Genomic DNA, 27994 nt, shown 5'->3' with positions numbered 1-27994 from the left:
AGAATTATGTAAAAATAAAAAAAAATAGACTGTGTAGTGTAAAGTTTACACAAAAATGAAAGCCTGGTACCGAGGCTAAGTTTACACAGTACAGTAGTACAGAGTGACTCAGTACATACAGTACAGACTCAGTACAGTGAGTACAGTACAGTACTAAAAATGAGTTTATCTAGGTTGCAGTGACAACCAAACTGGCCAATCATAGACGACGCCGTCCCTGCGGGCTATGGGTTGGTTCTTTTAGAAAGCAAACTCTCACCCTGTTTTTTTTTTGGCATCATCTGTCTCACACAGAGCCTGCCTTGTCTCGCGCTCTCAACAGTTACAGGAACGCTCAGTTACAGGAACGCTCGCTCGAGACGTGGTGCGCGTGGAAGGTACTCAGAACAGAAGCAACGCTGCCTAGTGTCCCGCTCTTTCTTCTTGGGGGGAATTAATAAATAATAACGAGGAAGTAAAAACATAAAGAGGACCGCTCGTCGTTTCGTCGACACACACACGGCTCAAGTACAAACAAACGCATATTTTTTTTTTGGTGTGTGTGCAAGATTTCATCTGTACAACTTCAACTAAAAGAACAAAATGGATCCAATGACTCAGTCTACTCAGATCTCTTCGTCACAAGGCATCGATGGACAGAACTCAGCTGCTGCTGCCAAAGACTCAAAGCCGTCCGGTAAGACGGTTAGACGACGCCTTGATTTATTTATGTTTTGTTATTATAAGACCCTTTGAATAGTGTGTATGCCACAACCCGTTCGTTCAGCAAACGTGCATGCATGCAAACAATTGTCGTTTTGTTTTGTTTGTTTTATTATTATTTTGTACGAATAACCAAATGGTGTGTTGTTTGTATGTATATTGTGTATCAAGTGTGTCATACAGTGTCTGTCGGCCTTCGCACCGGTTGTTAACGTGCGTTACCTTGTGAACAAAAAGAGAGGAACAGGAACACCTGTGGTGAACTTGGACACTACTCTCGGCAGGTTAACAACGGGACAGGCCGTGTTGTTGTGTATGTGTGTGCGTGCGTGTGTCGGTAGTAAAATGATCCATCTATCATCAGGATTGGAACAACTGTGTTGGGGGTTGAGTTGCTGCTTGCTTGCTTCTTCCCCGGGTCAGTTTTCACGGTAGAAAAACCACAAGGCTGTGTTACTATGGATAAAGGAAGTTGCCATCGAATCCAAATGTGCAAAGAGCGCATATTTAGGTTGAGTCATCGTGTTTTTTGATGTAAGGCCCCGGGTTTATAACCACCTGTACATAACAGACCCATAACGTAACGTTGCCGAACCCTAATCTATGTTTACGCCAAACGTTGACTTCTTGGCATGAACACAGTGGTGTATTTTATGCCTTGTGGTGGAACGATTCCATGCCGCGACGGAGGATCTTCTGCACTGCACTGCAGAGGAGAGGCATTGTTGTTATCCGTGTTATACCTACATTGGTGAGCTGTCGAATTCTGTGACGCAGATGGGCCCCATATTAGCAATTTCGCCAAATTCAGTCGAAAATAAGCAATATTGGAATCCAACCAACCGGTTCAATTCCCTAGAATGGAACCGTGTTTGTGTGAAAGGATTGCTCTTTAACTAGCTCTGGTCCATAATGCAACGGCAGCAAAGGGCATTAGGGATATGGACCAGAGCTACTCTTTAACCAGCCTTGTTCTCAGCCACACATAAGCGTAATGTATATTGACATCCACAGGACACACATATTTGATGCCTGAAGGATGCGGCTGGAGTTAGATGTGAGTTTTGCGTACTTACAGTCATGTAGTAGTGTATCGCGACGGCTGTTATGATGTTATCTTAACATTGTGGAAAATGCTTGTCACGCTCGAATCTGCCAGGAAAACCACAAAACGGCGACATCTGGAGGCACATAATTTGACGAGTCACACATTGTGGTGTCGTGTACACCGTGGAGAACCTCAGACGCCTATCCCCCTTTCTGTGGGGGTGAATGTTAACTCCCCCTATGTCGAGATTACAAAAAAACAGATCCTTAATAATTTGCTCCAATACCAATTTCATTAGATGAAAACACTATTTTGTTGTTTGTTTAATTTCTAAATTAAGGGTGGGAAGGAAGGTACAGTAGGATATAAAAACAGAATGACTGTTGCCTCCCAGGACATAAAACGACGTTATTGTCTAGCAGGGAGGGTGGGGCAGTAGGGTGCCAGACCCCAGCATCTGAAATGCTGTTTGATATGGACATCACCCCCACTAGGCATGAACTGTAGGATATTTTCTTTATATGATCACATGATGGCAATATGATGCTTATTGAAAGGGTAGTATTCTTTATAGAATTATACTCCCTATCATGTGAGATTGTGAGTTAAATATCCAGACACAAACCCCATACATGTCAGTCTGCTAACTGTGAATGTTTTTGGTTGGACCTGACAATATATTTTAAACTGTAAATCATATGTATGGAAATGTCAGTCGATTGTCAAAAAACTGGCATGATTTGAAAATCCCATACATTTTGAAATTCTCACATAAATAATGTTATTATGTTGCTGTGCATCTCAAAACACAAGTAGATTTAATTATTGTTGTGTATTGTCGCTTTAATTTTAACTGCTTGATATTAAGGAATCAAAAGACTAGCGTAGCTTGTCTATCTTGCCAACCCTGGATGCCTAGTGAGGTACCAGATGGTTTGGGCCGTCTCTGCCACTTCTTGCTGCCGATGAGCCCATGCAATACACTAGATTGGCACAGTCTGATGAGTGCCTCTGGCCACAAAGGGAGTGACATGTTTCAAATTGAAGACCTAATTTCTAAAACTACATTGGCACCAGATCAGGACGTGTTTTGGTTTGGAAAGACATCTTTCATGCATCTATTTTCAGTGTTGCGTTCCTGGCTGGGATCAGTTACAGAAACGTTTTATAGTTTATACTCTGGTACAATGCCTGTTTTAAGTACTTGCAGTTAAAGAAATAATGTGGCCTAAATGTTTTAAGTACACTCCCTGACTCCCATGTAAATTGTCAAACTGTATACATTTGAACATTCCAGGGCCAATAACACAGAGGTAGCTTCATAATAATAACTTAAGCCAAATATATTTAACAGGCAGCAAGACCAAACAATTCAACAATGTTCTTCCTCTGGGCTGTTCCTTCATGGAGGAAGTTAGTTGTGAGCCAACTCTCCAGTAAACTTGTTAAGCATGATTGCAAATGATTCCCAACTTGCCTTTTCCATTAGGCCTGTTCTAGTAGGCCTAGGTAAGTTGAAATATATGACTATCACTTAAGGTGTCTCAACACTCACACAGGGACTGTTTGATTTAGTATCTTGGATTATTTAGTGTTTTATATCTTCCAAGTTCCAGTACAAGTACAGCCATCAATTACATGTGTATTTCATTACAAAAAAAGGAAATGTGCTGTATGGGAGTTAATGTTAATCTTCAGTGACCTGACCTCACCTCACAAGTGCCAGGCACAGGCAGTCACAAAAAGAAGTCCAGACTATGTTTGAGTTGTAATGCACCTGTTGTCAGTCAGTCAGTAAGTAGCCAATTGGTCAGATGCAGAAAACAAACATTATTTGTTCAGTTTGGCTAAGAGAAATTCTCAATGTAAAAAAGCGTTTCAGTGAACATTTCTAGGCTGAAATTAGGGGCATAATTTGTCCAAGGAATGATCGAGGGCATGCAACAGGACTCTGATATGGCTGCCCTAGCTTCAATATAAGCAAGAGTCTGGAGAGAACATGTAGTTCTTTTGGCTTTCCTCTCCCTCTCTCAATTTCTCTCTCCTCCTCCCCTCTCTGCACTGGAAGCTGACTATAATCGCTAAGGTCACTGAGTCGGGCTGAGACAGCAAATAACCATGAGGGGTTTTTGGTGTCATTACTGGACAGTGCCAGCACAGGGACAGAAATGGTAGGCGTGACTGAGATGACACTAAACCCCCCCCCCCCCCCCCCCCCCCCCCGGCACCTCTATCATTAACTCCACTGGGGGCATTTTCCACACTCGCCCACCCTCAACTAATTCACCCAGACTCGCCCACCCTCAACTGATTCACCCAGACTCGCCCACCCTCAACTGATTCACCCAGACTGGGTAGCTTGAGGCAAAGAAGCAATGAAATGGAGTGGACCTCTGGTCCTCCATACAGCCATGTTTGCTATAGCCATGAATGATATGGCAGAGAAGAACCACAGTGTGAGCTACTTCTTGTCCCTGAATGACGTGCCCGGCTGCCCGATGCTTTCCACAATCACCCATCACAATTCTTTTTTCTTTTTTACTTTACCTAGGTTCCAATTCAAAACAGATGGGAGTGAAACTGACTATTATAACTGTTATTGTGACCTTCCCCAACACAGTTGGTAGAAACAATTTGTGTATGTGCGTATGTGTCTTAAGTATTTGCACACTAACCATTTTTTACATCTGGAATTGGGAATCTAAGTGGGAAGAACTTCTTCTCGGATTAACAAGTGAAGGTGACAGGTGTGGTAATGAGATGGCTGAGCCATTGGCGTGAATCTGAGCGATGGAATGCTGGAACACAAGGGCTCGCCAACCCGTCCGGCCTGTCTTAATAAACCGTCCATGCAGGTGATCCGCTTGATAAACGTGCAGCTCACGCACACATTTTTAGCTCTTAGTCTCAGTTCCAGGCATTCTTCAAATGCTATCTCCTGTCATTCCTAAACCATTAGACAAATGTGTTGGATCATTGCTACAGTGGGTAGCGGCAGAGTGAGTAGAGTTCCCACTGCACTCCTGAGGTGCCATTGAGCAAGGAGGCACATAACGTGTTCCGAGGCACTCTGCTCTGGGGCTTGCCCTGTGCTCGGATGTATGTACAGTTGTACACACGCAGGGTTGTTGGCAAAAAGAGGTTTCCCCCTGTGTGCTCAATATGTAGAAGCAAACACACCACACTGTGGAGGCTGTTGAGATGATTTTGCTCTACAATGGCAGACATTGTTTAAAAAATAAAATAAAAATATCACGAGGTTCAGAAGTGAGTCAGAAATGTGCAAGGTTACATAATTCCCATCAAGTGAGGGCAGTGTGGGTGTCCAGCCAGCATCTGGAGGTAACAAAGTAGACCATGGGAGAACAATTTAGAATTTCACTGGAGGAAAAGAGAAACAACAGTCCATTTATAAATGGTATGATATATTGGTAGTTGCTATTGCAATAGTATAAGTGCTATGTTGTTAGTTGTAAGTTGTCTGTTTTTGTGTCAGTCCTGCCTGCATAGCAAATATAATATGCATGTGTTAAGTAATTGGGGATGGTATATTGAAGTACATATGGAGACTATATGCATGGGGTGGAGTGAATGTATAGTAAGTGTTTTTGTAGTATTTGATATAGAGTTGTTAAGGCTGGATAGTTAGAGTAAGTGATTTTGATTCATCTAGTTTAATGTCTTCTAAGAAAGAATGGGGGAGGATTGTGAAGGATAGGACTTATTTTCTTCTTTTGTAGGATGTTCATTCCTCTGTACTTTATTTTTTCAGATTCCTTTCTTTCCTCTTCGTCCGTATCTCTCATTCAGTCTCCTCAAGGCAAGTGTATGGTTCTCTTACGCTGCTCGCCTGCTCTTCTTCTTCTCCCTCTCTAGACCTTTCTATCTCTCCCTTTCCTGTCTCTTCTTGCTCGCTTGCTGTAATGCTCTCCATCCCTCTCTCTAGTGCCCCTCTCCTTCTCTAGGCCAGACCAAAGAGAGGTTTTAAAAAGGGCTTGCACAAATATTAAATACATTCATAAATGCATTACTACTATGCTAATCCTAACCCGGATGCAATCCTTATCCTGACTGCTCTTACCCGAGCCCTCCTTGTAGAAACCTTCTAACAGCAGCCCATCTGCTTCCAATGCTTGTGACCCTTGACAGCTACACTGGGCCAGCATAGCTCCACCCTTTTTCCCTCCACCACCAACATATGATACTAATTATTTCAATACTACCCAACTGGAGATTAAAAAAAAAAAAAAAAAAAGGCAAGAAATGGCAAGACAAAACCTAAATGGCAGACCTGTGGCCTCAGTGCAAATGTTGTTTACACATGTAGAATACACATGTGATGCAAAGGTGGATCAAGGATCAAGTGCACTAGAAGCACTTGATCCTTCAATCTATTGACATTGTTGCATTGAATAGCCATATGCCTTCATTTTCCAATATAACAAATTTAGAATGAGACGGTCATTTACTCAGTCAATGGCCTCCACCTAATGTAGTGACGCATGTTGTAACACGCATGATTAAAATGTAGTCTTTCTTCTCCATTTCGGCACCCACGTCTCCCTGTTCTTACCTATTTCCCAGTATCTCCATAATATACACAAATGAAAAGACGATGTAAAACCAACTAATTCCCTGCAGATGACGACAATCTGATCCATTTCAGTCCTCGCGGCCTGCTAGCTGGCATTATTTAGGTCAGCAGCGCTCACGGTAGGATCCAATATAATCCCAAGATTGCCACCTTATTTTAAGAAAGCAGAGAGAAGTTCAAGTTCACTTCACCAGGAAGCAGAAGGCTAAAAATGGATCAAGTTGTTGCCCCAGGGGGAGCCTACCTTTCATCTACCCACAGTGTCTGTGGGCATATAACCCCAAAAGCCCCTGTAGCAGCAACCAGGCCCTGGAGGATGAGCGGCACTGGTGAGGGATCATCTGCCACCCAGGGGTTTGTCTTTCACTGCTGCTTGCCCCTCCTCCACTCTGCCACCTGCTTATGGCTTCTTCTTCTTAGGCTCTGTGCATGTCTCACCTCCACGCTGGAGCTATAAAAAGTAGGTTTTCTTTCATCTAGCAAACTGTCTGATTTTGTTCATTGTCCATTTGAGTTCTTAATGTAGCCTATTGCAACACCATTTTCAAAGTCTAGGCTGGAACATTTGCTTTCTACATTAACCATAGTTGATAGCAAAAATAAATTGTCGCCAAATGGCATGTTTTAGGACCACTCAATCTCTTACAAGATACATTATGGTAAATGCCAATAAATTAGTCCATTAATTAGTCAAAGTAATTACAATTAGAATAAAATAAAAACCTGTCATTTTTAGTTTACTGTAGGTTGGACTTTGTAGAAAAATAAATGACTGTTGATGAGAGAGGCAGAGCGGTACCTTTTCACTGATCGTCAATGAGTGAAATACTGTACACCATACAGATCTCCTTGATTAGGTGCACCTGAAGGGTGCCTTGTGCCAAAATAAAGGCTTTAATAAGTGTATTTTTTTTAGCTATTGGATTACTATTCTCTCTAGCCTTGGCATAGACTCAACATGTCTGGAAGCATGTTGTGGGTCATTCTCTCACAGCAAAGACTGTTTGTTCACACTGGTGACCGCTCAGGCACCAAACTCTTCTCATTCATTTTGATTCAAATGGGATGACTGGAAAATCAAACCATTCTGCCACCACGCCCATGGGCGGAGTCATTGGCATCCTGGGATAGGCTACTGTCAAAATGTCACTATGATGAAAGTGATCATTCAAAAGATAAAATAAATGCCAGTAAATACAAAACAAAAGATTTGATGGCTCTAGACCAGAAAAATACCATAACAATGCTGTTCTTTCAATATGCCCTTGTTTACTTTTATTTTGACATAATAGAATATGAATGAATATTTATTCTGTTGATTAACTGGTTGAAGTTCAACCATGACAGTCAGAACTACGGTATGAAGTCCAAAGGTAATCTCACTCTCAGGGCTTATGCCACATGTAAGACGTATTGTGTTATGTGTACATCGCTAATTGGATATGACATGTCCGTGCCCTGTGGAATTTGATCCCGTATCATATTGACTCACCAGCTCTGCAGAAAAAATGCCTGACTTTTATCGATAACGGATACCAGGGCTTTGTCAGCGGACTGTAATCTTTGTGAAGGACGGTATCTTGCTTTGTACTAAACATTTAACTAATTTACCGCCGCCCCCCCCCCCCCCCCCTTCTGGTGTCTGAATTGTGTACTCCAACTCCAGGCCAGTCATTTAATACGGCGAGCGCGTACAGAACACAGTTGTGAACCGTAATCAATTTATATTAAAATAGGCATCAAAAGGCGAACTCAGCGCAGAAGGCGAAAGTTTGTTTCTTGGAATACCGGTAGTCAGTGTTGAGTTATAGTCGGAGAGCTACAGAGAATCAAAACTTATTCTTATTCTGTTTAAATATGACTCATGGACTGAATGACAACTTGAAAATGTGTCTCTAGTCAGACATGCTGCCTAGGGGGTGCATGTGTTTGGTCCGACGTACTAACAGTACGAGGGCATTAGTCCGACACCCTACCCAAAACCCAACCGGTTTAGGGTAGGGGAAGCAACAGGTTAGTTTTAACCTGGCCACGGGTTCGTTGTAACTGGCCACGCATGACAGGAGCAACGGTGTGGTCGGACTAATGCCTTTTGGACTATTAGTATGTCTAACCAACGTATGCACCACCTGCCCAGGCACATAAGCATACTTCTGGAAGGAGGCCTTGGCAAAGGCCTGACATCAGTCAGTTTAGCAGGAGGATTTGCCAGTCAATCAGTTTTTTTGATGCCCATCCCAGATAGTCAAGTGCACACAACTCCACTCAACTCCAATTACTGCAGAGAGCAGGTTACATAAGAGATGGAGCATTGAAGTTCCCGTGATGCTTTCATTTGGAAGATGGCACATGAACAGTGAGCTATTAGAAAACAAGATTGTTGACAGCTTTATCTGAATCCTGCTCAAAGGGAGCCTCGTCCATGGTAGTATGGGTTGTAGTCTTATTGGTTCTAATCAAGTGACACGTCCTTTGGCTTGTGCCTGTGGTGCAGTAGCTGTTTTGGAATTTGTTTACCAGTGTTCAGCCAAAGGACTACTAGTCTGCTGGAAAGTCCATGTGGCCTAGTTTGAACAATGCATTTTACTGTGGCCATGAGTGAGAGGGGAGGCGGGGGTCCCAACTAAGACAAAGTGCACCAGTCAGTCAGTCTGTGCACCCGTGGCAAACATGCCCTGTGACAATAACAGCTCAGGAAATATATATATATGCTGTAATCTGTCAACTTAATCATGACGGTAGAAATACCACAATAGTGTAATGTTGATCTTTTTGACAAGCATTAAGATTGATCCTCTGTGACACGAAAACTCATCCGTAACTAGTAGGGGTGTAACGATACATTTTAACAGTGACACGATACGTACAGTATCACAATACACGGTTGATACATGGACGATATTGGTAGTAACTATTTAGCTAATACATTAAATATGTGAAACTTGTTGATTGTATAAAGTAGTAAACACAGTGATTCTCTGGCAAATAGATCGACATTGATTGTATTTGAACACATATGGACAAACCCACGCCTTCGTGGCCTTGACATGAACTCAGAATACACACATTTTTTGATAGACCAATTGTAGCCACTGTATATGGAATGGAACATTAATTAAACCCATATTTGTATCTATTCTTAAAATTGCTAAATTCAATGCCCAAGTACTTAGTAGTGATTAAATCGATTATTTCCATTGCAAAACTATTAGATACCGATTATTTCCATTACTAAACGATACGATATAAAGTCAAACGATACGATATTTGCTGTTTACATATCGATATACTTAGATCTTTCATACAGTTACAATATCGTTACACCCCTAGTAGCTAGCTTGCAGAGGTTGAGTTGGGCAGCTGAGCTGACGCACAGATCCCAATATAGCTGCCGCCACGGTCGCTTGACACTAGGTGTTGAAAATAATGGGGGGTGCCTTCCGCGTTGAAAGGGATCATGTCATTATTGGAACAGTTGCTTGGAACATCTTGTGGACAGACTGGACACAGAGCCCCGAGGATCCCCATGGCACTGAATCACATGCAGGGTGTCCCTACCATTGCATTGACTTAAACTGCCACATCGGCTATGGCACAAGGACATAGTGGTTTAACATGTTTTTAGTGCTCTGATTGTCAAGGCAGAGTAGACCGTATTATTCAGACCAAAAGAGCAATCCCATACCAAGACATTGTTCTGATCGGTACTCTTATTCATTCACTTACTGTATGTGCTTTAGTTACATCTTCTGTTGATTAACCATGAAGAGGAAAGGGAGCCTATCTGTGGAGACGCCAACTCTCATTGTGGGGAAATTGGTGCTTATTTGTCGATATGCAGTTCAGATGTCAAACGTAGTTCAAAGAAAATATACTTTTTGTTTTCTAGCGTTGTGTTGTTTGGCATCCAAAGAGTTAAATTTGGTTGCTTTCAAAATTTGGATTTGTGCTTAGCTGCTGAATTATACAATACCCAATTGAATATATTATAGAGAAAGCCAAGGTACTCTTTTAGTTTTCAAAAGATGAGATGTAAAAGGGGTCATTATTATACACACACAATATATAATGACCATTTGACTTAACTTCGTTCTCAGACAAGCATTGGATTTCATTTAAGTTGTCACGTTCAGTTGTGATATCCTTCCTCTGTGCTCTCTGTCAAAGGCATCTTGACATGAAGTGACTACTCAACAGCTCTCTCAAAGTCATTGATGTAACTCTTGTAACTTCGTCCAGATATAAACTCAGCAGATGTTTCTTTTTTTTCCCAAAGCTGATTTCTACTTTCAAAAATGTTTGGGGGTAGTTTAACATGGGCAAGTTTTTAAGTTGCTTGATTCAGAATTTAGACAGAAACGGACCCCTTCCTTTTTTAACACTCCCTTCCTATACGAACCCATTGTATCTTAGTTCAAACTACATTCTAACCATGTTAGATTCATTGAAAATAATATCTGTCCTTGGTTCTTCTGGTGATTGATATTGTCCTTCTTATACGTGAGGAGACAGTGTTTTTTCATTTGTTTAATTTATTTCTTCATTTTCCCAAAACATTCTACTAAATCAAGAAACTTAAAAACTGTCTGGGGTGCCCTTTTATGCCCGAATAGACACTAAAATTACCCCAAACATGTTTTAAAGTGAAATATCCCTTTTAATATGAACAATTATGTCCTTGGACAGAATTGCAGCGTGACTACGTTTGAACGGAAACAAAAATGGATCTAAGCATCGTTGTACTTTGAGAACGAACCAGGACTAAGGTCCATGGCATGAAGCCTCTAATAATATTAGAAACTATACAAGTTAAACTCAAATGAAATTTGCATATATTATAGAATCTCTTTAAAATCACAAAATGCTGGGAATAGTTGACACTTCAACCCTCTCTCTTGCGTCTATGTAACCTGTGACAACAAAACCTTTAAAGATGAAGAGAACCTAATCTAAGATCGAAGTGTTGAAGAAACATTCATCCATAACGGACACACCAATTTACGCTGTTATGAATTTATTTAATTTGAAGCTGCTTCATTTTGGTCATATGAATCATTCTTTGTTGTCTCATTGAGTCCTCAATGGCAGCATTTTGTAATGGTTCAGAGCAGCATGCACAAGGGTAGATGCCATTCATTAAACCAATATTTCTGTTCCATGACGCAATGCATGACCGCTTGGGCTGTAACATTAAGGCCTCACTAAGTTATACTGGAAGTGCATGGGACTTGAGTGTGTGTGACTTTTATTTCCTCCTTTCTCCTATCCGCTGCTGCTATCTCTGCATGGCAATGCAGATAAGAGAGTGGTCCTGGGCTCTGACAAGCCCTCTGAAGGTGTGGCCACCTCCCTTCGATATCCTTCACAACCAGGCTCGTTCTCACCTGGGAATTATGGGAGTGAAGCAGGGCCTCCTGATGGACAACCAGATTCACCAATTAAGCTGCCTCCTATATCTGAAAGAATAAAGGCACTGGAGTCTCTTGCTGCCAAGAAAAAAGAACCAGACTTTCGGAGCGAAGGAGGCTTCTCTCAGAGAAGCCTCAGAGAACGGCACTATGAAAAGTCTCCCACTGAGCCAATCGCCTCGTCTGTCCATAAGCGAGGGGGTTCTCGAGGTTATGGGAGCTCAGGAGGTTCCACCGATGTGGAGTCACCAGAATCTCCATTTGAAGTCCTTGGAGAGTTGCGACAAGTCACTGAGTTTGAAGACACGGCAGACTGGATGAGGGCCCATTTGCCTCCAGTGCTCGACTTTGTTGATACTGTAGATTTAAACAAACGCACGCCAGTGTCAGAGAAGAGTGCTACAACCAAGGAGGTGAAAGTGGGGGGTATAGTTATACCAGATGTCCCTGCCGCTTTTGCAAGCGTCCCTGATGCTTTCATGGATTCTCCCATTGAAGCTCCAAAACTGAAAGAGAAGTTCAATGAACCACCAAAGCAGCAAAGCGAAGAGGAGGAGTTTGACATTAGCTTTTTACCAACTGCCTACATGTGGGAACAGCAGGAGAAATCTGGTGCCCAGGCTCCACCAAACCTGGACTCTGAGCTCCCTGTTTCTCCTGCCCCTCCTGCAGGCTTTGGCTCCCCATCTCCCCCTCCTTCCCCACCTGATACTGTTGATGCAAAATGTAAAGCTTTGGAAGCTAAGAAGCCCCCATGGGGTGCAGATCTAAGCAGTGAAGTGGACAGCTCGGGAGATTCGGATGATACCGTCATCGAGGACGGAGTCGCCATTTCTTCCTCTTCTGTCCTTAGACTCTCAAAGGACCCTGCCCCAACAACAGCCCCTCCAGATCCCTCCCTCCCCACTGAGGAAATGGCTACCCCACCAGCCAAGCCAGAGAAAAAACAAATGCAGGTCCCAACGATCAATGTCATTGAGACGGATGAGCCAAATTATAGTGAAGAGGAGATGGACCAAGAGGAGGAAGATGAGGGCTATGAGGTTGTAAAGGACCCGTCTAACAACGTCCCTCAAGCCCCCGAATCACAGCCAGAGGTGGCTAAAACGGAGTCATCCAGGACCTGCCCCTTAGAAACAGAATTCATGGAAGGCTACTCTCCCCCATCCTCGCCTGTGGAATCTGATGCCGAATGCTCTCCCGAACATAAGATCCGTAAATCTGAACCTGGATCAGATCTCGAGTCCAAGACCGACGAGGTACAGAATGCCACAGTCTCAACTGCAACAACTTCAGATTTTGGTCAAGCTCAAACTGAGAAATTGCAGATGTCCTGCACAGAGTCTGACAAACCTTCCCCTTTCACTGCCAAACCTTCCATAACAAACGAAGAGGTGGACTTCCCAAATAATGATGACGAGTGGTCGGATGAAGTGCAAGATATTCTAGTCAAACCTGGCATGATGGGCATTACTTCTCAGGGTCCAGCTCATGGCGCCCTGTCTAAAGTTGGTGAAAACATCAACATAGATGTCAAACAGGGTTATATGGATGATGTATATGACAGACAACAATCATTTGATGATTATGATGGATCCCCGGCCTTGCACGATGACTTTGATAAAGAGCTGAACAGTGCTCACGACACCTCTTCTACAGACTCTCAGATTATTATTGGATCACTAAGTGCAAACGCAACAAAGGGCTCTCATGAACAGGATGACATCGTATCGCTGGGTGATGAAGATCCCTTTCCCAAGCCGGTCGGAGGTCAGACATCTCCAAGAGAATACCCTAAAGACCCGTATTCCTGTTTCCAAACTGAACCACCGAGCAGCATCAAAGAGCCAGTGAATAATGCGAAGGTGAATGACTTTTCAGATGACGTGACAAATAGAAAATCCCTTCCCCCACACAAAATTAGTTCAGACACCCAGAACGACACCAAAGCAGGACACCGTACACCTGACACAACTAGTGACCCAGAAAGCATTGCACCTGGTGACACCGATAGCTTTGTGGATTTCATGAGGGAATGTCTCAAGTCCAGACAGGATGAAGACCCTGGTGACCTCCGCCAAGCTCTCTCCAGCATCGAGTACCCCAAAACAAACCACCCAACTATGGTGCTGGATCTCGAACAGGAACGCCTCACCATCAGTGCTCTCAAAGAGCTGGGCAGCAGTCAGGAGGACGAACAGTTTCAACCAAGTGGGAAGGCTTCGGTCCAAGGCGACGCTGACCCCTACAGCACAACACGGCAGTCATCCTGTACCTCGACTACCAATGCTCCGTCCCCGCTAACCAGACCTGCTTCGGACATTCGGTATTCCAAAGAGGTAGAGGTCATCGAGGAGTTGGTGGCAGAGGCCTACTACCTTGCCGAGCATGTTTTGACAGCAATACTAACCCACTTCTCAGGTAACAACTTCCTTCCTCTGGGCTGTAGGCCTGCTAACCTCTCATGCAGACACCTCAAAATTACTTCACTCTAGTCTCCTCTCTTACCTGCCTGTGTGATCCTATTGAGAAGTCAAACTGTGAATACCTTATAGCGGTTTAGCCTGCATGTATTCGAAGAGCAGGCTAAACCTGTTGTACACATATCTATTGCTCATAACTGTAATGGCAGTTTGTAAGAGAGAACTATATCTCTTATATAGGTATAAAGGTTACTCAGGTCATGGTGACTCTGCAAGCGCAGTTGTCACAGAATTTGTGTCACTATTGACCCAGAAGCTACGTATGGTCTAGCACCCCCCCCTTCCCATGCTTAAGACCCCCTGACCCTTTGTCCTTCCCTATGTCGTTAGCTGTTTGGCATTGGTGGGTTTTTAGACATGGTGTATGAGTGTCTTCTTGCTGGGCCCCTTGACATCAGGCACAGTCTATCCCCAGTGTCGGGTTTCTGCGTCGATGCAACTTTCCACAGCAGTCTGCGTTTTGTAGGAGATGACTGTCGCAGTGACATTAGACATGAGATTAGTTTTTAATAGAAGTCACGTCATGAATATCTCATGCTGTATTACATTTTATGTTCTAAATGAGTGTCTATACCAAAATGGGAAATTATTCTAAATTAATCGGATGTTTGTGAGCCTGCCAAAAGAGGTTTTGGTCCTCCCTTGACCTCTCTTCATCATGTCTCCTTGAGACTGTAAAACAATATGTCAGACAGGTATATGTCTGATACAATTCCTATCATAATTTGTTGTAACCCAATTTGTGTATTGCATTATAATAACGATAGTTGGAAAGGGTTTAGTGTTCAGAGCTACAAATGTATAGCAGTTGGAACAGTTACTAGATTGCCACTGCCAATACCCCCTAATACCCCCCCTCTCCACACACACACACACACACACACACACACACACACACACACACACACACACACACACACACACACACACACACACACACACACACACACACACTGCACACAAAGAAACAGAGACACATGCGCAGAGGCTGCCAGGCTGGTATGCAGACAGTAATCCTGATTCCTGACACATGCAGTGTACATAGTAGTACATGACCAACACTTGGCACATCATGGAATTTGTGGGTTGGTCTCTGGGGCAACCAGAAACTAGGGGAAAGTGTACTTCAGGAGCCCCACAGTGAATGGGTCAGTTTTGACACGTTCCGTTTGTCAAGATTGTGTCCAAGTTGCTCAGCCTTCACTCTGTAGGCTATAATGACTTTGTTCTGTTGAAGGAGCTCTCTGGTTTGCTGTCCTGAGTCGTTGAGTCCTCTCTCCCTCAGCCGTGAACCTCAATGCTATTTTAGTCTCCTCTCTGCAGTGCTGTTCTACAACTCTGTAGGTTATGAGGCGGGGTATGCTTGGTTAGGTGTGAGTTTATTTCATGGGGTGTGCCTGCATGTTTTAGCTGGCTAACATCCATTGTTAACTGGCTAACTTATATTTCGCCATACTACCACGTTACTCACTGAAGATCTCAACCCTAAAACAACTATGAATTGAATTGGCCATAAATCTATAAGCTGAGACTTATTTTAATAAATAAAATGTGCAAAAAATGCAGTGTTTTAGGTGATCTCTACTCTTCCATAGAGCCATATTGACACCTGGTGTTGGGTAGGAGAAAATATTAGCGCGTCCCCATCTTTATTGTAATTCAGACTTCAATGCAATATGAATTACCTCTCTGTCTCCGATGGGAGAGGGAGACAACAGACATAAAACTACCGATTGTAGCTTTAATGCTGCCTCGCCATACCAGTTCCTTCCTATCCCGATTCCCAAGAACCCACTTGACCACCATACTTTCTGCAACACCTTTTTTAAGAGTTGGAAATTGACATGGCCCATTCAACATGACATATTTGTGCTGGGTGGGACCAGTTGAATCAGACTTGAATCTGTTCACACTGCTGTTTGTAACCACCTATCCTATAGCATTTGACTTTTTGTAGATGTTATCAATCCCACAGGGACAATTCAGTTTCAGCTTCACCCAGTTGATGCCTGCTCAGATGGTCATGATGAGCGACTGTGAAGCTGGAAAGGCTTTAGCTGTTTAGGCGTGGCTATGTTGTAAAGAGGCCACGCACAAATAGGTGTGTGCGTGTGTGTGCGTACACGCGCAACACACATTTACAGTAGCAGGCCTACGGAGGCTGAGCGGTGCCTGTAGCTTTAAGAGCTACACGCTGCACAGCAAGGTAGAAAGCAGGCCACTGCGGCTGCACTGCCGCTGGGACCTCCCGATGGATCTGGGGCCTCGGTAACGCAGCGAGGGAGGGAGCGGGGATAATGAACGAGGTCCGTCAAAACGCAGGCTGCCTCCCTGTGGGTACCAGCAAAGCATTCTGGGAGGGGACTTAGACCCCTGCAGTGCTGGGTGAGGAAACCCCGCTCATGCTCTCATCGCGAGCTCAGCAGCAGAAACAATAGATGCAGAGAGAGAGGGTGCTCTGTCTTTTTCCACTTGTTTCAATGACGGCACAACAAGCCCATCGGAGATGAGTTTTCTTCTTGAAAACAACTTTATTTTCTCCCTGCCTCCTTGACACATTACCACAATCAGGACATTATAAATACACTTGTTTTTCCAGACATAAGAGAGCCATTTAAAAACATACACTCTTTTGCAAATAATGATTGAACATTTAATAATTTATCATTTAATTAAAGGGTTTAGCCACAACAAATTTAGTTTTTCTTCTATATTGAGAAGTAAGCGTTCTCAATATAGGTTTGACATTGACTTAGGTTTGTATTGAAATGCAATACATTTAATCCATATTTTTTTTTACATACAGTATTTTAGAAAACTATGAAATTGGTACTATATAAAATGGCAGCCACATTGACGTATTTGCTATTTGTATGAAAGTTAACATTTCTATTCATGAAATACCTTATAGAAACTGAATAGAAATACACTTCCCTTTTCTATTGCTAATACATGATTTCCAAAATCCGGCTAGATTTGTGTAACATCATAAATGCTCATCGCCCATCTTCTTGTTAGCTACGGAGAGAGCAGCTGGTAACATACGGTCATATATTGATTGCAGCTAGCTGCCCTATTTTGACGAGCCATGCCTGAGGTGCATCATCGCATGCTGCAACTCTTGTGTGTGCCGTTTGTGCACTCCTGCGTGGTGATGTTTGTGAGGGGGGGGGGGGGGGGGGGGGCTCTGCATGCAGTGGTGGACACGGTACTTGAGTCATAGTATAGATGGATCACTGTTGTTTCTGTTTCCCAAACAGTGTTCTGGGATCCATTTGTGGGTCACGGGCCAATTTTTATGGGTCACATGTCGACTCGGGGAAAAAAAACACATATGCATTCTACCGAATTGGTTGGAAAGTCTGTGAAATTCATATGCCCTTTCAGAAAAACCTTGCCCATATTCATGTTGCACCAGATCTAAGGGGCACATATTTAGTAAAGGTACAGTCAATTATCATATTGTATTTTCATATTCTTTTGGTATATCTTTACTCTCCCAAAATGTGTCACTACGGAAACATAGGATTACCTTTAGAATAAAGATACTTATTTTTAATCTATTCATCTTTTTTTCCATTCCCCCCCCTGTACAGACCATTTGTAAAAATGTATGTACGTGGTACGTCAGGTCTTAGGACTGAAACGTTTGCTTTTTAATTGCACTTTGAGCACAGAGCACTTTATGAGCATGATAAAATAAAAGGAAAAAATGTTTTCTTAAGTCTCGGTCTAAGGAGTTTTCCTTCTCCCTTATGTTTTTGAGACCACCGCTACCGTAGTCAAGTTTGAAAAAAAGTACGAAGAAGCAGTTTTCTCAGTGCTTCACTAATTATAAATTAGAAAATGTAGTATGTAGTAGTATTAGTATGTCACAGTAGCCCCAAGCAATACAAGTCCAACCCTGTAATTGATGCGTTGCCTGTTCGTTCTTCTCTGTCTACTGTCGTGCATTTGGTCAACGCAAGCACTTTAATAGTACATGTGTGTGCACATTCACAGGGTTTGAGCTTTTTACTGCCAGAGGGACAGACTAGAGGAAATCGACAGAGGTGTGCTATCGCCATTTCGGTTTGAGTCTGTAAGCACCTTTTCTTGGTTAGGCAGAGCCCAGCCTGCCACCTTGCTGTCAGAAATGTTGAACTGGGGAGGGACCCACAAGAGAAGTGCAAAGCAATTCCGTTCTATAGAAAGAAAGAAGAAGAGAGAGGCAGAGAGAGATTGCATGAAGAAAGGGAGACAAGGCGACATTATACCAAGGCCCTCTGTGCTGCCATAAATTCATCGGAACACACGGGCCTGCAAACTCCCTGAGGCATAGATCCACGTGGTACTCTCTCTGCATACTAGGTCCTTTTTTGCTTTTTTAAATGCCCCTCTCATTACATGCTGCTGGATATTTAGCAGAGCCCCTCCACACCACCACTGCGTTACATAACACACACACACACACACACACACACACAGTCTATCACTTATGCATGTATGACTCCTTGCAGACATGCAATACAAAAACACGCAACGTGGCCGATAATGTGCCCCGAGACGCCCAGAAGGCAGCCGTGGTGCGTTGTGTATTATTCATGGCGTTTCATGGACTCTGAGGTTTGAGATCATCTTGACGGCTACATGTCCTGTGCTCCCACTCATGTATGTTTCACAAGCGAGCGCACGTGGAGAACATGTGCATTTTTGTTGAAATAAGCGATATTGAATAGAATAGTCCCCAGACCAGTTCTTGGTCGCTGGAGTGGTTCCCTAACCAATGTCTTCTTCTGGCAAACACACACTTCCACTACACTTCACTCTATTCATCAGAGTTGCTGTATTTTAGTTGGAGTTTTCCGTTCTATTTTTCAATTAATTATGTCTATTTTAGATTGAAACTCTATCCATTTCCCGTCACCGGCAGCTGTAAGGACCCAATTTCCCGCTCCCTCTTTGAAATCAATAACGGTTTTATCTTACGTACAGTATCTTTATCTAATCCCCCCCCTCACCCCGTCCCCTTTCCTCCCTATTTCTCACGCTCTATCTGTCTCTCTCTTTAGTCATCGACCTGATACACTGGCGGGACCCCAAGAAGTCGGGCGTGGTCTTTGGCCTGTCCATGCTGCTGCTTCTGTCACTGGCTGCGTTCAGCTTCATCAGCGTGGCGTCCTACCTGCTGCTGGCCCTGCTGTGCGTCACCATCACCTTCCGCATCTACAAGTCTGTCGTGCAGGCCGTGCAGAAGTCCAACGATGGACACCCCTTCAAGTGAGTAAAGGCTCATACATAGTCTGGATTTACGGTGGTTAGGTGACCACCGAACTACAACATGACGCCACGAGCCGTGGTGAAGAGAAAACCACCGCTCCTGCTCTTCTCTCTGTTTTTACTCACCACCGCTCAATGTTATTTCAGCTCCGGTGGTCAGCTCACCACCGGAGCGGTGGTCACCTCATCACCGAAAATCCAGACTATGAATAGGCCTTAAGGAAGAGGTGGCGGGTCGGTGGCCAGAGAGTGTGTGAAGGGATAAAGGCTTCACCGTTTTTCTGCTGTGTTATTTTGTGAAGGGAAGATGGTACCTGTAGCTACAGTACAAGTGTGCGATACAATGTGTAACCAATAATATAAATATGGCATAATAGTGAACAGTCTCGCGGTCACTACAATAAAGTGTTAATAATCTTACAATACAACTATAAAATAAGGCTAGCTAGCTGGCTCCCTAAATGACACAACAAGGGCTGGAACAACAAAATATCTCATTGTACTTAATCAGCATAAATAACGTGGTTGGAATGCATATAATCTTCAGATTATCTGAATTATCTTTGTAGAATATGCAACAAAACATTGTATTTTTACCCTATTAACTTTGACTACAACATGCAGAAATGGAAGGGAATTTGTGTTTTTAACCCTGGACTCTGTTTCTGTATCAAGCACCTCTTTGAAGTGACATGCTTGTAAAAAACCCTCTCAAACGGAGTGCGAGGGCCTGCATGCATGGTGGCGCATGATATTACACCCGTCTGAGTGAATCGGTTTCTGCTACCTTTTTATTTATAGAACAACCTTTATGACTGAGCCAGAGCCTGAGGGGAGCACTTATTCAAGTACACAGATTAGAAAGCAAAGAAATCTGATTAGGAACATAATTTCTTCTTTAAAACAAACGGAAATGAAGAATGGAGAACCTGAATGGTGGAGGAAGACGATTTAACCCCCCCAAAATAATGTATTTTCTCTTGGTTACTCCTTGAATTCATGCAGAACGTTTGCGTGTCACATTCCTTCACGAAGATTGAAGACAAAATCCAGACAAAAAAATATAATTGGATGAATAATGTTTTTTTTATACTCTCAAATAATAAAATGTATATTATATTCAAGTGACTTCTATCCAGTTCACCCTCTTTGGTACTTCAAAAACGCAGCATTGCAGCCCAAACGTTTCTATTTAGGAACAATTTTGGTGTAAACCGTGTCACGCATGAATGAGGAACGCACCTGGGCGGGCACGTGGGGTTTAGCACGAGATGATTCACACGCTTGTGCACAAACAAAACATATCTATACATTTAAGGCTTCACGGGGTGAATAACTGATTGGGGGGGGGTCGTTTTTGAGGGTGAAATATTTATTCAAAGTAAATAACCTTAGATCAAATAAACAGATTAAAGCATGTAGCTTTGTCATAAATAATTAGGTTGGATCCAGAGTAACCGATGGTTAGTTAGACGGGGCTAATTATTAACGTAACACTTAACATGTAGCCAGTTAACCTCATTTTGTATTCTCCTCCTCCTCCTCCGCAGAGCGCTGATGGAGAAGGATGTCAGCATTCCCCCTGAGACCTTCCGCAAGCACGTGGATAAGAGTCTGACCTACATCAATCGAGCCCTCAAGCAGTTGAGCCGCCTCTTCCTGGTCGAGGACCTCGTGGACTCCCTGAAGGTGGGCATGGCCTCGGCTAAACCAGACGTGGGACCCAAAGACTGGACCGCAGTCATTGCTCATTGTTTCATCCTCCCCATTTGACCATACGGTCGTGTGTTTGACTGCTGCATGTGTTTGTTTTGGCCAGTGTTGACGGCAAACTATTACCACTCCCTCTTTCTCTGTGGAGTCGTCTGTCGCGCAGTAGTCTTTTTATAACTCTCCCTGCACAGCGATAAAGCTTCAACGCCTACACAGCCTTCACCATAGTTTCTAATACTTAGCAGTTTTTCCACAACAGAACTCTGTAGAAAACCTCGCAGTAATGTGGGAAACACAGAGGAAGGCCCTGAGAGGTCGTCATTATAATTAGTTCTTTATATTGTGAATTTTATGCAGCGGTTCCTCAGAACCTGTCCCGTGGCAACCGAACCAATTTGTACATGGGGTTTTCAACCAACTAGTTAACGAACTGCTTTTGCCTAGATCCATGTCATACTTGTTACCAGATTTTGATGACTGGGATATAAATTGGTGATGGTGTAAGACTAGTCCCCAGGACCAGAGTTGAGAAGCTCTGATATAAGACACTGTTCAGGGCCAGGGATTAGCATGAGCAGCCATCAGATAGCTACAGAGAGAGAAGGAGAGGGAGGGCAGAGGAGAGGAGAATGGAGGAAGAGAGCTACAGTACAGAGAGAAGGAGAGGGAGGGGAGGGGAGAGGAGAATGGAGGAAGAGAGCTACAGTACAGAGAGAAGCAGTGCTGCCGTTTAATGGCAGCTGTATAGGGAGCTAACTAACTACACATACCAAGCAAGCATCAGAGCGGGGCAACAGTCTATCCTAAGAGCAGCCAAGTAGAGATAATGCTCTGTGCAGTCACAAGGATTTCCGAGCCCATTCTATTGGCAGTTCACATCCCAGCCCTCTTCGCCCCCCTCCATTCCTCCCCTCTAAAGCCCTTCGGCATCAGCGATGTCAAACTCGCTGCGTTGCTATATTGCTGCAAATCCTTTTGATAGAAATGTGTCAAGATTTAATTGCGTTTAAAATCATGTGACGCCACATCATTTCTGGAGATAATGTAGTTAAGATGCCTAGTAAAAATGCTTCACCTCTGGGGGAATAATTCCACCATATATATATATATATATATATATATATATATATATATATATATATATATATATATATATGAGAGAGAGAGATGGAGCGCAGCCGGAAGATATGGCTATTTGGCGGTCCTCTGCACCTTATATATATATATATATATATATGATGGAGTGCAGCCGAAGGGTATGGCTATTTGGCGGTCCTCTGCACCTAAAGGTTTGGGAACCCCTGGTTCTAACTCATGCTCACTTTGTTTTCCTCTCACAGCTGGCTGTGGTCATGTGGCTGATGACATATGTAGGAGCGGTCTTCAACGGGATCACCGTCCTCATCCTCGGTAAGGCCCAAGCTACCATCGTGTTTACACGAGGCAGCCTAACTGAGAGCCTCAGCCTGGCTTCTGTTAGTTGGACTGCTGTATATGTTTACGTGTTACAATGATGAACCATGTGTGCATTAGATACAACAATGACATAATTGTGCACAATTAATCCAGAATACCCATTGACATTTCCATGTGCCGTTTTGGGTGCATGTCAGAAAACTCAAAAGTATTGTACGATGAGGATATGCATTATGAGTCTTATGCTTCAACAGCAGCACATTTTAACATTGCAAATGACTGTGAGTCTTTAAAGACCCCCAGGGTGTTGTAAAGAGGCAGTCGGGTTCATTTAGTCCAGTGCTGCCAGCCTTTTAACTGGGCTGGAGAAGCAGATAACAGGCATTAAGGGGTTTGAGTGGCTGCCTCCCTGGCTCCCCAGACTGCATCGTCATCAGATGGGCAGTCAGCAGTCTGTCGTCGTGCATTCGCTTAGTAAGTGCTGCTTTGGCACGTCCCTTTCCGGAACACTTAACTGATCGATTTCACATTCCGACGACTTCTTAAATGAAGCCGCGCCCTGCGTAACGTCAGTGTGAAAATACAGTACGTTATGTTTGATGGCTTGTGCAATGCACCTAGTTGGTGTCGGGTGGAAACCCTGTATGTCCAATGCGGTTTGTTTTCATTATTTTAAAAACAAATTTGGAGATATGAGGTTTCTGCCGGATTATTATTTTTTTAATTATTATTATAGCACAGAGAAGATGATCACATCTTGAGCTGCTATTCAAGTCACTGGACACTATGTGTGTGTGTGTGTGTCCATATTTAGCTATAATCCAGGCACACAGACAGGCGAAGCCACAGACACTTGAACTTTATGTAGTAGATTTACACCCAACACACTTGATAACATCTCTCTCCCTCCATGTTCTACCCAGGTGACATCCTCCTCTTTGCCATTCCCCCGATCTACGAGAAAAACAAGGTAAGACTGTGGCCTTTGCGTTTGTGTGTCAAAAATTGTTATGTTTGCTTCACAGTGAATCACAAAACCTCTCCAGCTCCACGGGCAGCAGTGACATCATGTAGTGCTGGCGGCAAATACCCATCGGCACTCGCTCCTTTCAGGATGAGCTCACCGAATGACTAAAGCCTTTATCACACGCTGGAGCCTATCGTCACCATCTTGTACACAGCGGCGTAGATGGATAATGCAAAGTCACTGCCAGTAAAACAAGATAAATGTCAACCGACCAGAACATCGAATAAATGCCATTGGGCCCCCCCCCATTCATAAGAAACGGGATCTTCATCAGTTCAGCCAATCGTGCTGAATTTGATACCTGACTGCTTTCATGTAGATTGGAAATATGGTCTCTGTGGGGATAGAGATCGAAGTCGGATCCGAAGTCTCGTGCCGCATTTGGTTTTGAATCAGAAAGAGCAAAGTTCAGGCAATTATATTTATATGTGTGTGTGTGTGTGTGTGCAGAATATAAAAATAACTGGCTGTGGTAGGTATAACTATTCATTGACCATGACTGATGTGTGTAAATTCCACACAGCATGATCCTCAGTGACTAAACATAGCTGTAGAAATTGATCCTCAACGGTTACTATTTACTCTGTCACAGTTAAATTATCACTGAGGATGTTGCTGTGAAATAGCTCTACAAATGTAGTGTCACACCATATGAAAATGCATGCCCTCTCTCCTCTCCTCTCCTCTCCTCTCCATTGTAACTCTAACCCTCCCCTCTCTCCTCTCCTCTCCTCTAGACCCAGATCGATCAGTACATTGACGTTGCACGTACTCAAGTCAACTCCACAATGGCTAAGTAAGTGAAGCTATTTACTAGTGCGTCAGTCTTGTGCTTAATTTATGCTTTGCCGCACGTCGGTGTGGCGCGGTGGAAATAACAGATTTCCAAGCTCAAAACGTGTTGCATTTGCCATGCGTTGTGAGCTTGTAGATAATAGATGAGCTAGTTTTGCCATGCAACACCCTCTTTACGCCCGAAAGTAAATTTCGGGCTTTACTCAAGATAACAGATTACACAACAATAGCACACGTTACTAAGTGGTGCATTCTACACAAATATGTGTAGAAATAACCCTCCCCTTCAGCACACACAGAGAGACGGACACACATACGCCCTACTGAGAGATGCACATTCATCATGATGGTGACATCATATTTGTCCTGTTTGCTCTTCTCCCCCCAGGTTGCAAGAAAAACTCCCCGGAACCATGAAGCGTAGCAAAACGGAATGATCCCACGATTCCCAACCCCCCCCCCACCCCTCTCACCATTATCATCTTCATCATCCTAAAAGTACCCTCCACTGTCCTTTAACGTCCCCTCCCCCCCTCCCCCTGTCCCATATCTAACCCCCACCCCCCTTCCATCCTCCAACAGCGTTATCGCCGCCCCACCGCACTGAACCAGCTAGTACAAGAAAATAAATCTGAGCTACTCAATATTCAATCTAAACTACTGCAGAGCTTAACTACAAGCATTACGGGGAAGAAAAACAAAAGACGTGCACCTGGGCAAGACGGGAACGTGTGTAGCCGGCGGAGGGAAGTGATAAGATGCTGTGACCGGTTGCCTGTCTTGGGTGTGCCACAGTATGTATAAAGTTAAATAACAAACACAGGCAGGGTCAAGTGAACTAGACTGAATCTATGACCTGGTTTATGTATAACACAGTGACAGTGGGGGGTGCAGCGTGCAGCATTTAGCATTTTACAAAGATGGGTGTTTGTCTCTCAAAAAGCAAATGTCTGTACTTTTAATGATACATTACTCTGAAAGTAAATGGAAGACACAGGATCGAAAATCTGAAAAAGGAAAAAACTAAAAAAAATTGAATAAATAACCTTTTTAGGTATAATTGTGACTAGTCTTTCCCTGCTCTCTCGCCCTTTACAACAGTTATATTAATATTATGAACATTCGTTTGAATAGAAAAGGAAGCTAAGTTTAGTTTGTGGAAGGTGAGACTGGGTTTCCTCTGTTACTGCGTGGCTAGTTATTGAGTTATGGGTTTTATTTTCTGTTCACCTTAAAGACACTTATGTATGTAAGTTTCTGCAATGCACTGAAACCATTTTCTTTTGTTCTCAAAGCCCACGGAGCAGGTTGAAATAAAAGGATTGGAACACCAACGCCAGCTGTGATAATTTGGTCTAGTTCACCCTGTTTTTTGATTTGATGCATTTTTGAAATGTTTTTTTGTACATATACACCTTAAGCCAACATCAGGCACTCTTCTCTGCTGTATGGAAATAGGTTAGCCTCGCTTTTTATATAAAAGGAACAACCTCCTCCCCCTCCACTCCTTACAGCAGGCATAACTCAGTTTTGACTCACTTGTTTAAGTCGTAATATATATTGGAAGTCTCACTTTCACTTGTACATTTTTATTATTCACTATTATCTATATTATTACTATTATTGATATTATTACCGATAGAATGGCTGCTTTGACTCTGTTAGCTTCACAGCAGCAACCATCAGCTCCATAAAGTGTCATAATGATTCTTGACATTAATCTTTGACTAGAATGACATGGAGAACATGAAGACGTTGCGTCTGGATTTAGTGCTCTTGGTTTCCTCTTTATTCAGATGCCATGGAGCGCATGTAAGCTGGAGGGGGAAAAAAACATAGTTTTCATCCTTTATATAGGCTGTAACATATTCTTGACCCTGTTTTTGTTGATAAGATTATTATTATTACTTGTAATTGGTTGCTTTTGGTGGTGTTTATGGATTAATATATTTTTTAAAACCTTTAAAGGGATTTAATAATAGAAGCAAACTGAAACGCCATGATATCGTTCCATTCTGTGGTCATTACGTCTCATTGTGTCCTGGAGTAATACCTGATTCATACTTGGATGCGCGGATTGCGCGTGTGTCGTGCACAAAAATAGCCGATCTACGAGCTCACTGTGCGACACTTTGAGCTTGTAAATCGGCTATTTTCAGTGTGCGACACCCGTGCCCAACTAGGTGTAGAGCTCTGTCGGCCACTCGTTCTAGCGCAGCCCCACCTCTGACATTGAATGGCCAACACTAGGAAGGATCGGCTGTGATCGTTCCCTCATTGCCTCTTAATGCAGTATCTACTCGTACTACTCTGTCTAACTGCTGAATGTTTTCACTGTCTGCAACATTGGTAGGACATTCCTCCTCATGCATGCCATCCGCTGTGTATGTCGTGGCACCTTGTGTCCTTTGGTGAGAATTTGCTTCACAGATGTGTCGGCATTGCCTGGTGGATCTCCCGTGCATGTGTCTTGTCTGTGTCCCCACCTGTTGTGGCACTTAACAAAGTTCAGCCTAACTTATACCTCGTCATATATGGCCCAACGAAAATACCCGATTTCAAGTTTTAAAGGGGTAACTCATCACTCTGTACAACAAAGTCTCAATTAGGCTTAAAACTCAAGCGACATGGATTCACGATGTGTTGTTCGCTGTGTATACCAAGCTGTTGATACATGTTTGTTACGGGGGGTTGATTTTAATGTGCGGCCACACGCACACATGTACAGTTGAGCCTATCTCATGTCAGGTAAACCAGTGTCCTTGTGATGCCGGAACATTTCCCCTCCAATGTGTGTGGTGTGAAAACTGGAGTGTTCTGGCAATCCAGCTGTTCAGACACGCCACCAACAGTGAAACCTTTGTTCAAATGAAGGCTATGTTACTTTACACTATGCTACTTATGTTTTGAGATAGACTAGTACTACTACAAAACCTCTTTCTTTAGATACAGTTTCTTAGATTACTTATTTCTTCAGAGTGTAATATATACTATGAAGTCAACATGCACATTTTAATCTTGTTTCCTTCAGAGCATGTTTGCTTTGTATTTCCCTTTACTTGTTGGGGCCCTCTGTTTTCTTAGGGTATAGGGCGTGTGTGGCGGGAATGGCTTTATTTTTTTGTATTTTTTCTTCCTTTTTGGCAAGGTTTTATTTCATTTCGCTTTTCGATTCTCTAATGGTATGTAGACGTGTTTCACTAACATCTGAGCTCTGTTTGTTAGCTATGACCTTTAGTTCATATTTTGGAGCTTTTGAAAAGGTGTTGCAAGGAAAAAAAGAAGAAAAAACCCTCTGTGGTCCCTGTACTGATGTCAAAGTGAAATTAATAAAAACATGTCAAAGGACCTATGGTTTTGTGTTTTGTTCCGTCCAGTGCACTTAACTGGGCAAGATAAATGAAACCTCAGTATTTCTAAGCCATGATGTTTCATGTTAAAGTATATATCAAAGAATCGATTAACCGGCGACTCGTCTGTGCAACCACACTTGCAATTTCCCCAGAATTACACCTTTCTAGTTGTAAATGTATTAAATAAATGTTGCAC

The 27994-nt window shown here is 43.1% G+C and overlaps 1 protein-coding gene across 3 annotated transcripts; it reads left to right on the top strand.

Moving 5' to 3' along the window:
• Positions 1-259: 259 nt before the first annotated feature.
• On the top strand, positions 260-27793 carry rtn3 (reticulon 3). 3 transcript variants are annotated; one of them, XM_079491515.1, is made up of 9 exons: positions 260-676; positions 5523-5576; positions 11642-14173; positions 19287-19494; positions 21045-21183; positions 22548-22617; positions 23547-23593; positions 24388-24446; positions 24834-27793. In XM_079491515.1, the coding sequence occupies exons 1-9, from the start codon at positions 583-585 to the stop codon at positions 24880-24882; spliced, it is 3252 nt and encodes a 1083-aa protein (XP_079347641.1). In that variant the 5' UTR covers positions 260-582; the 3' UTR covers positions 24883-27793. The 3 variants fall into 3 exon arrangements, with proteins under 3 accessions (XP_079347641.1, XP_079347639.1, XP_079347640.1); XM_079491513.1 differs by lacking the exon at positions 11642-14173 and having other exon boundaries at positions 275-676; positions 5523-5570; XM_079491514.1 differs by lacking the exons at positions 5523-5576; positions 11642-14173 and having other exon boundaries at positions 276-676.
• The last annotated feature ends 201 nt before the right edge of the window (positions 27794-27994 follow it).

Source organism: Electrona antarctica, assembly GCF_951216825.1.
Source record: "Electrona antarctica genome assembly, chromosome: 21".
Taxonomy (NCBI): Eukaryota; Metazoa; Chordata; class Actinopteri; order Myctophiformes; family Myctophidae; genus Electrona; species Electrona antarctica.
Note: the sequence above shows the minus strand (reverse complement) of the source record. Positions and strands in the feature narration are given on the sequence as shown.

Bases quoted from the DNA above. Each gene is read 5' to 3' on its own strand.
- rtn3 (XM_079491515.1), top strand. From the start codon at position 583: ATGGATCCAATGACTCAGTCTACTCAGATCTCTTCGTCACAAGGCATC. The intron at 14,174-19,286 runs GTAACAACTTCC...CTCTCTCTTTAG, and splicing joins AATACTAACCCACTTCTCAG to TCATCGACCTGATACACTGG. The intron at 24,447-24,833 runs GTAAGTGAAGCT...TTCTCCCCCCAG, and splicing joins GTCAACTCCACAATGGCTAA to GTTGCAAGAAAAACTCCCCG.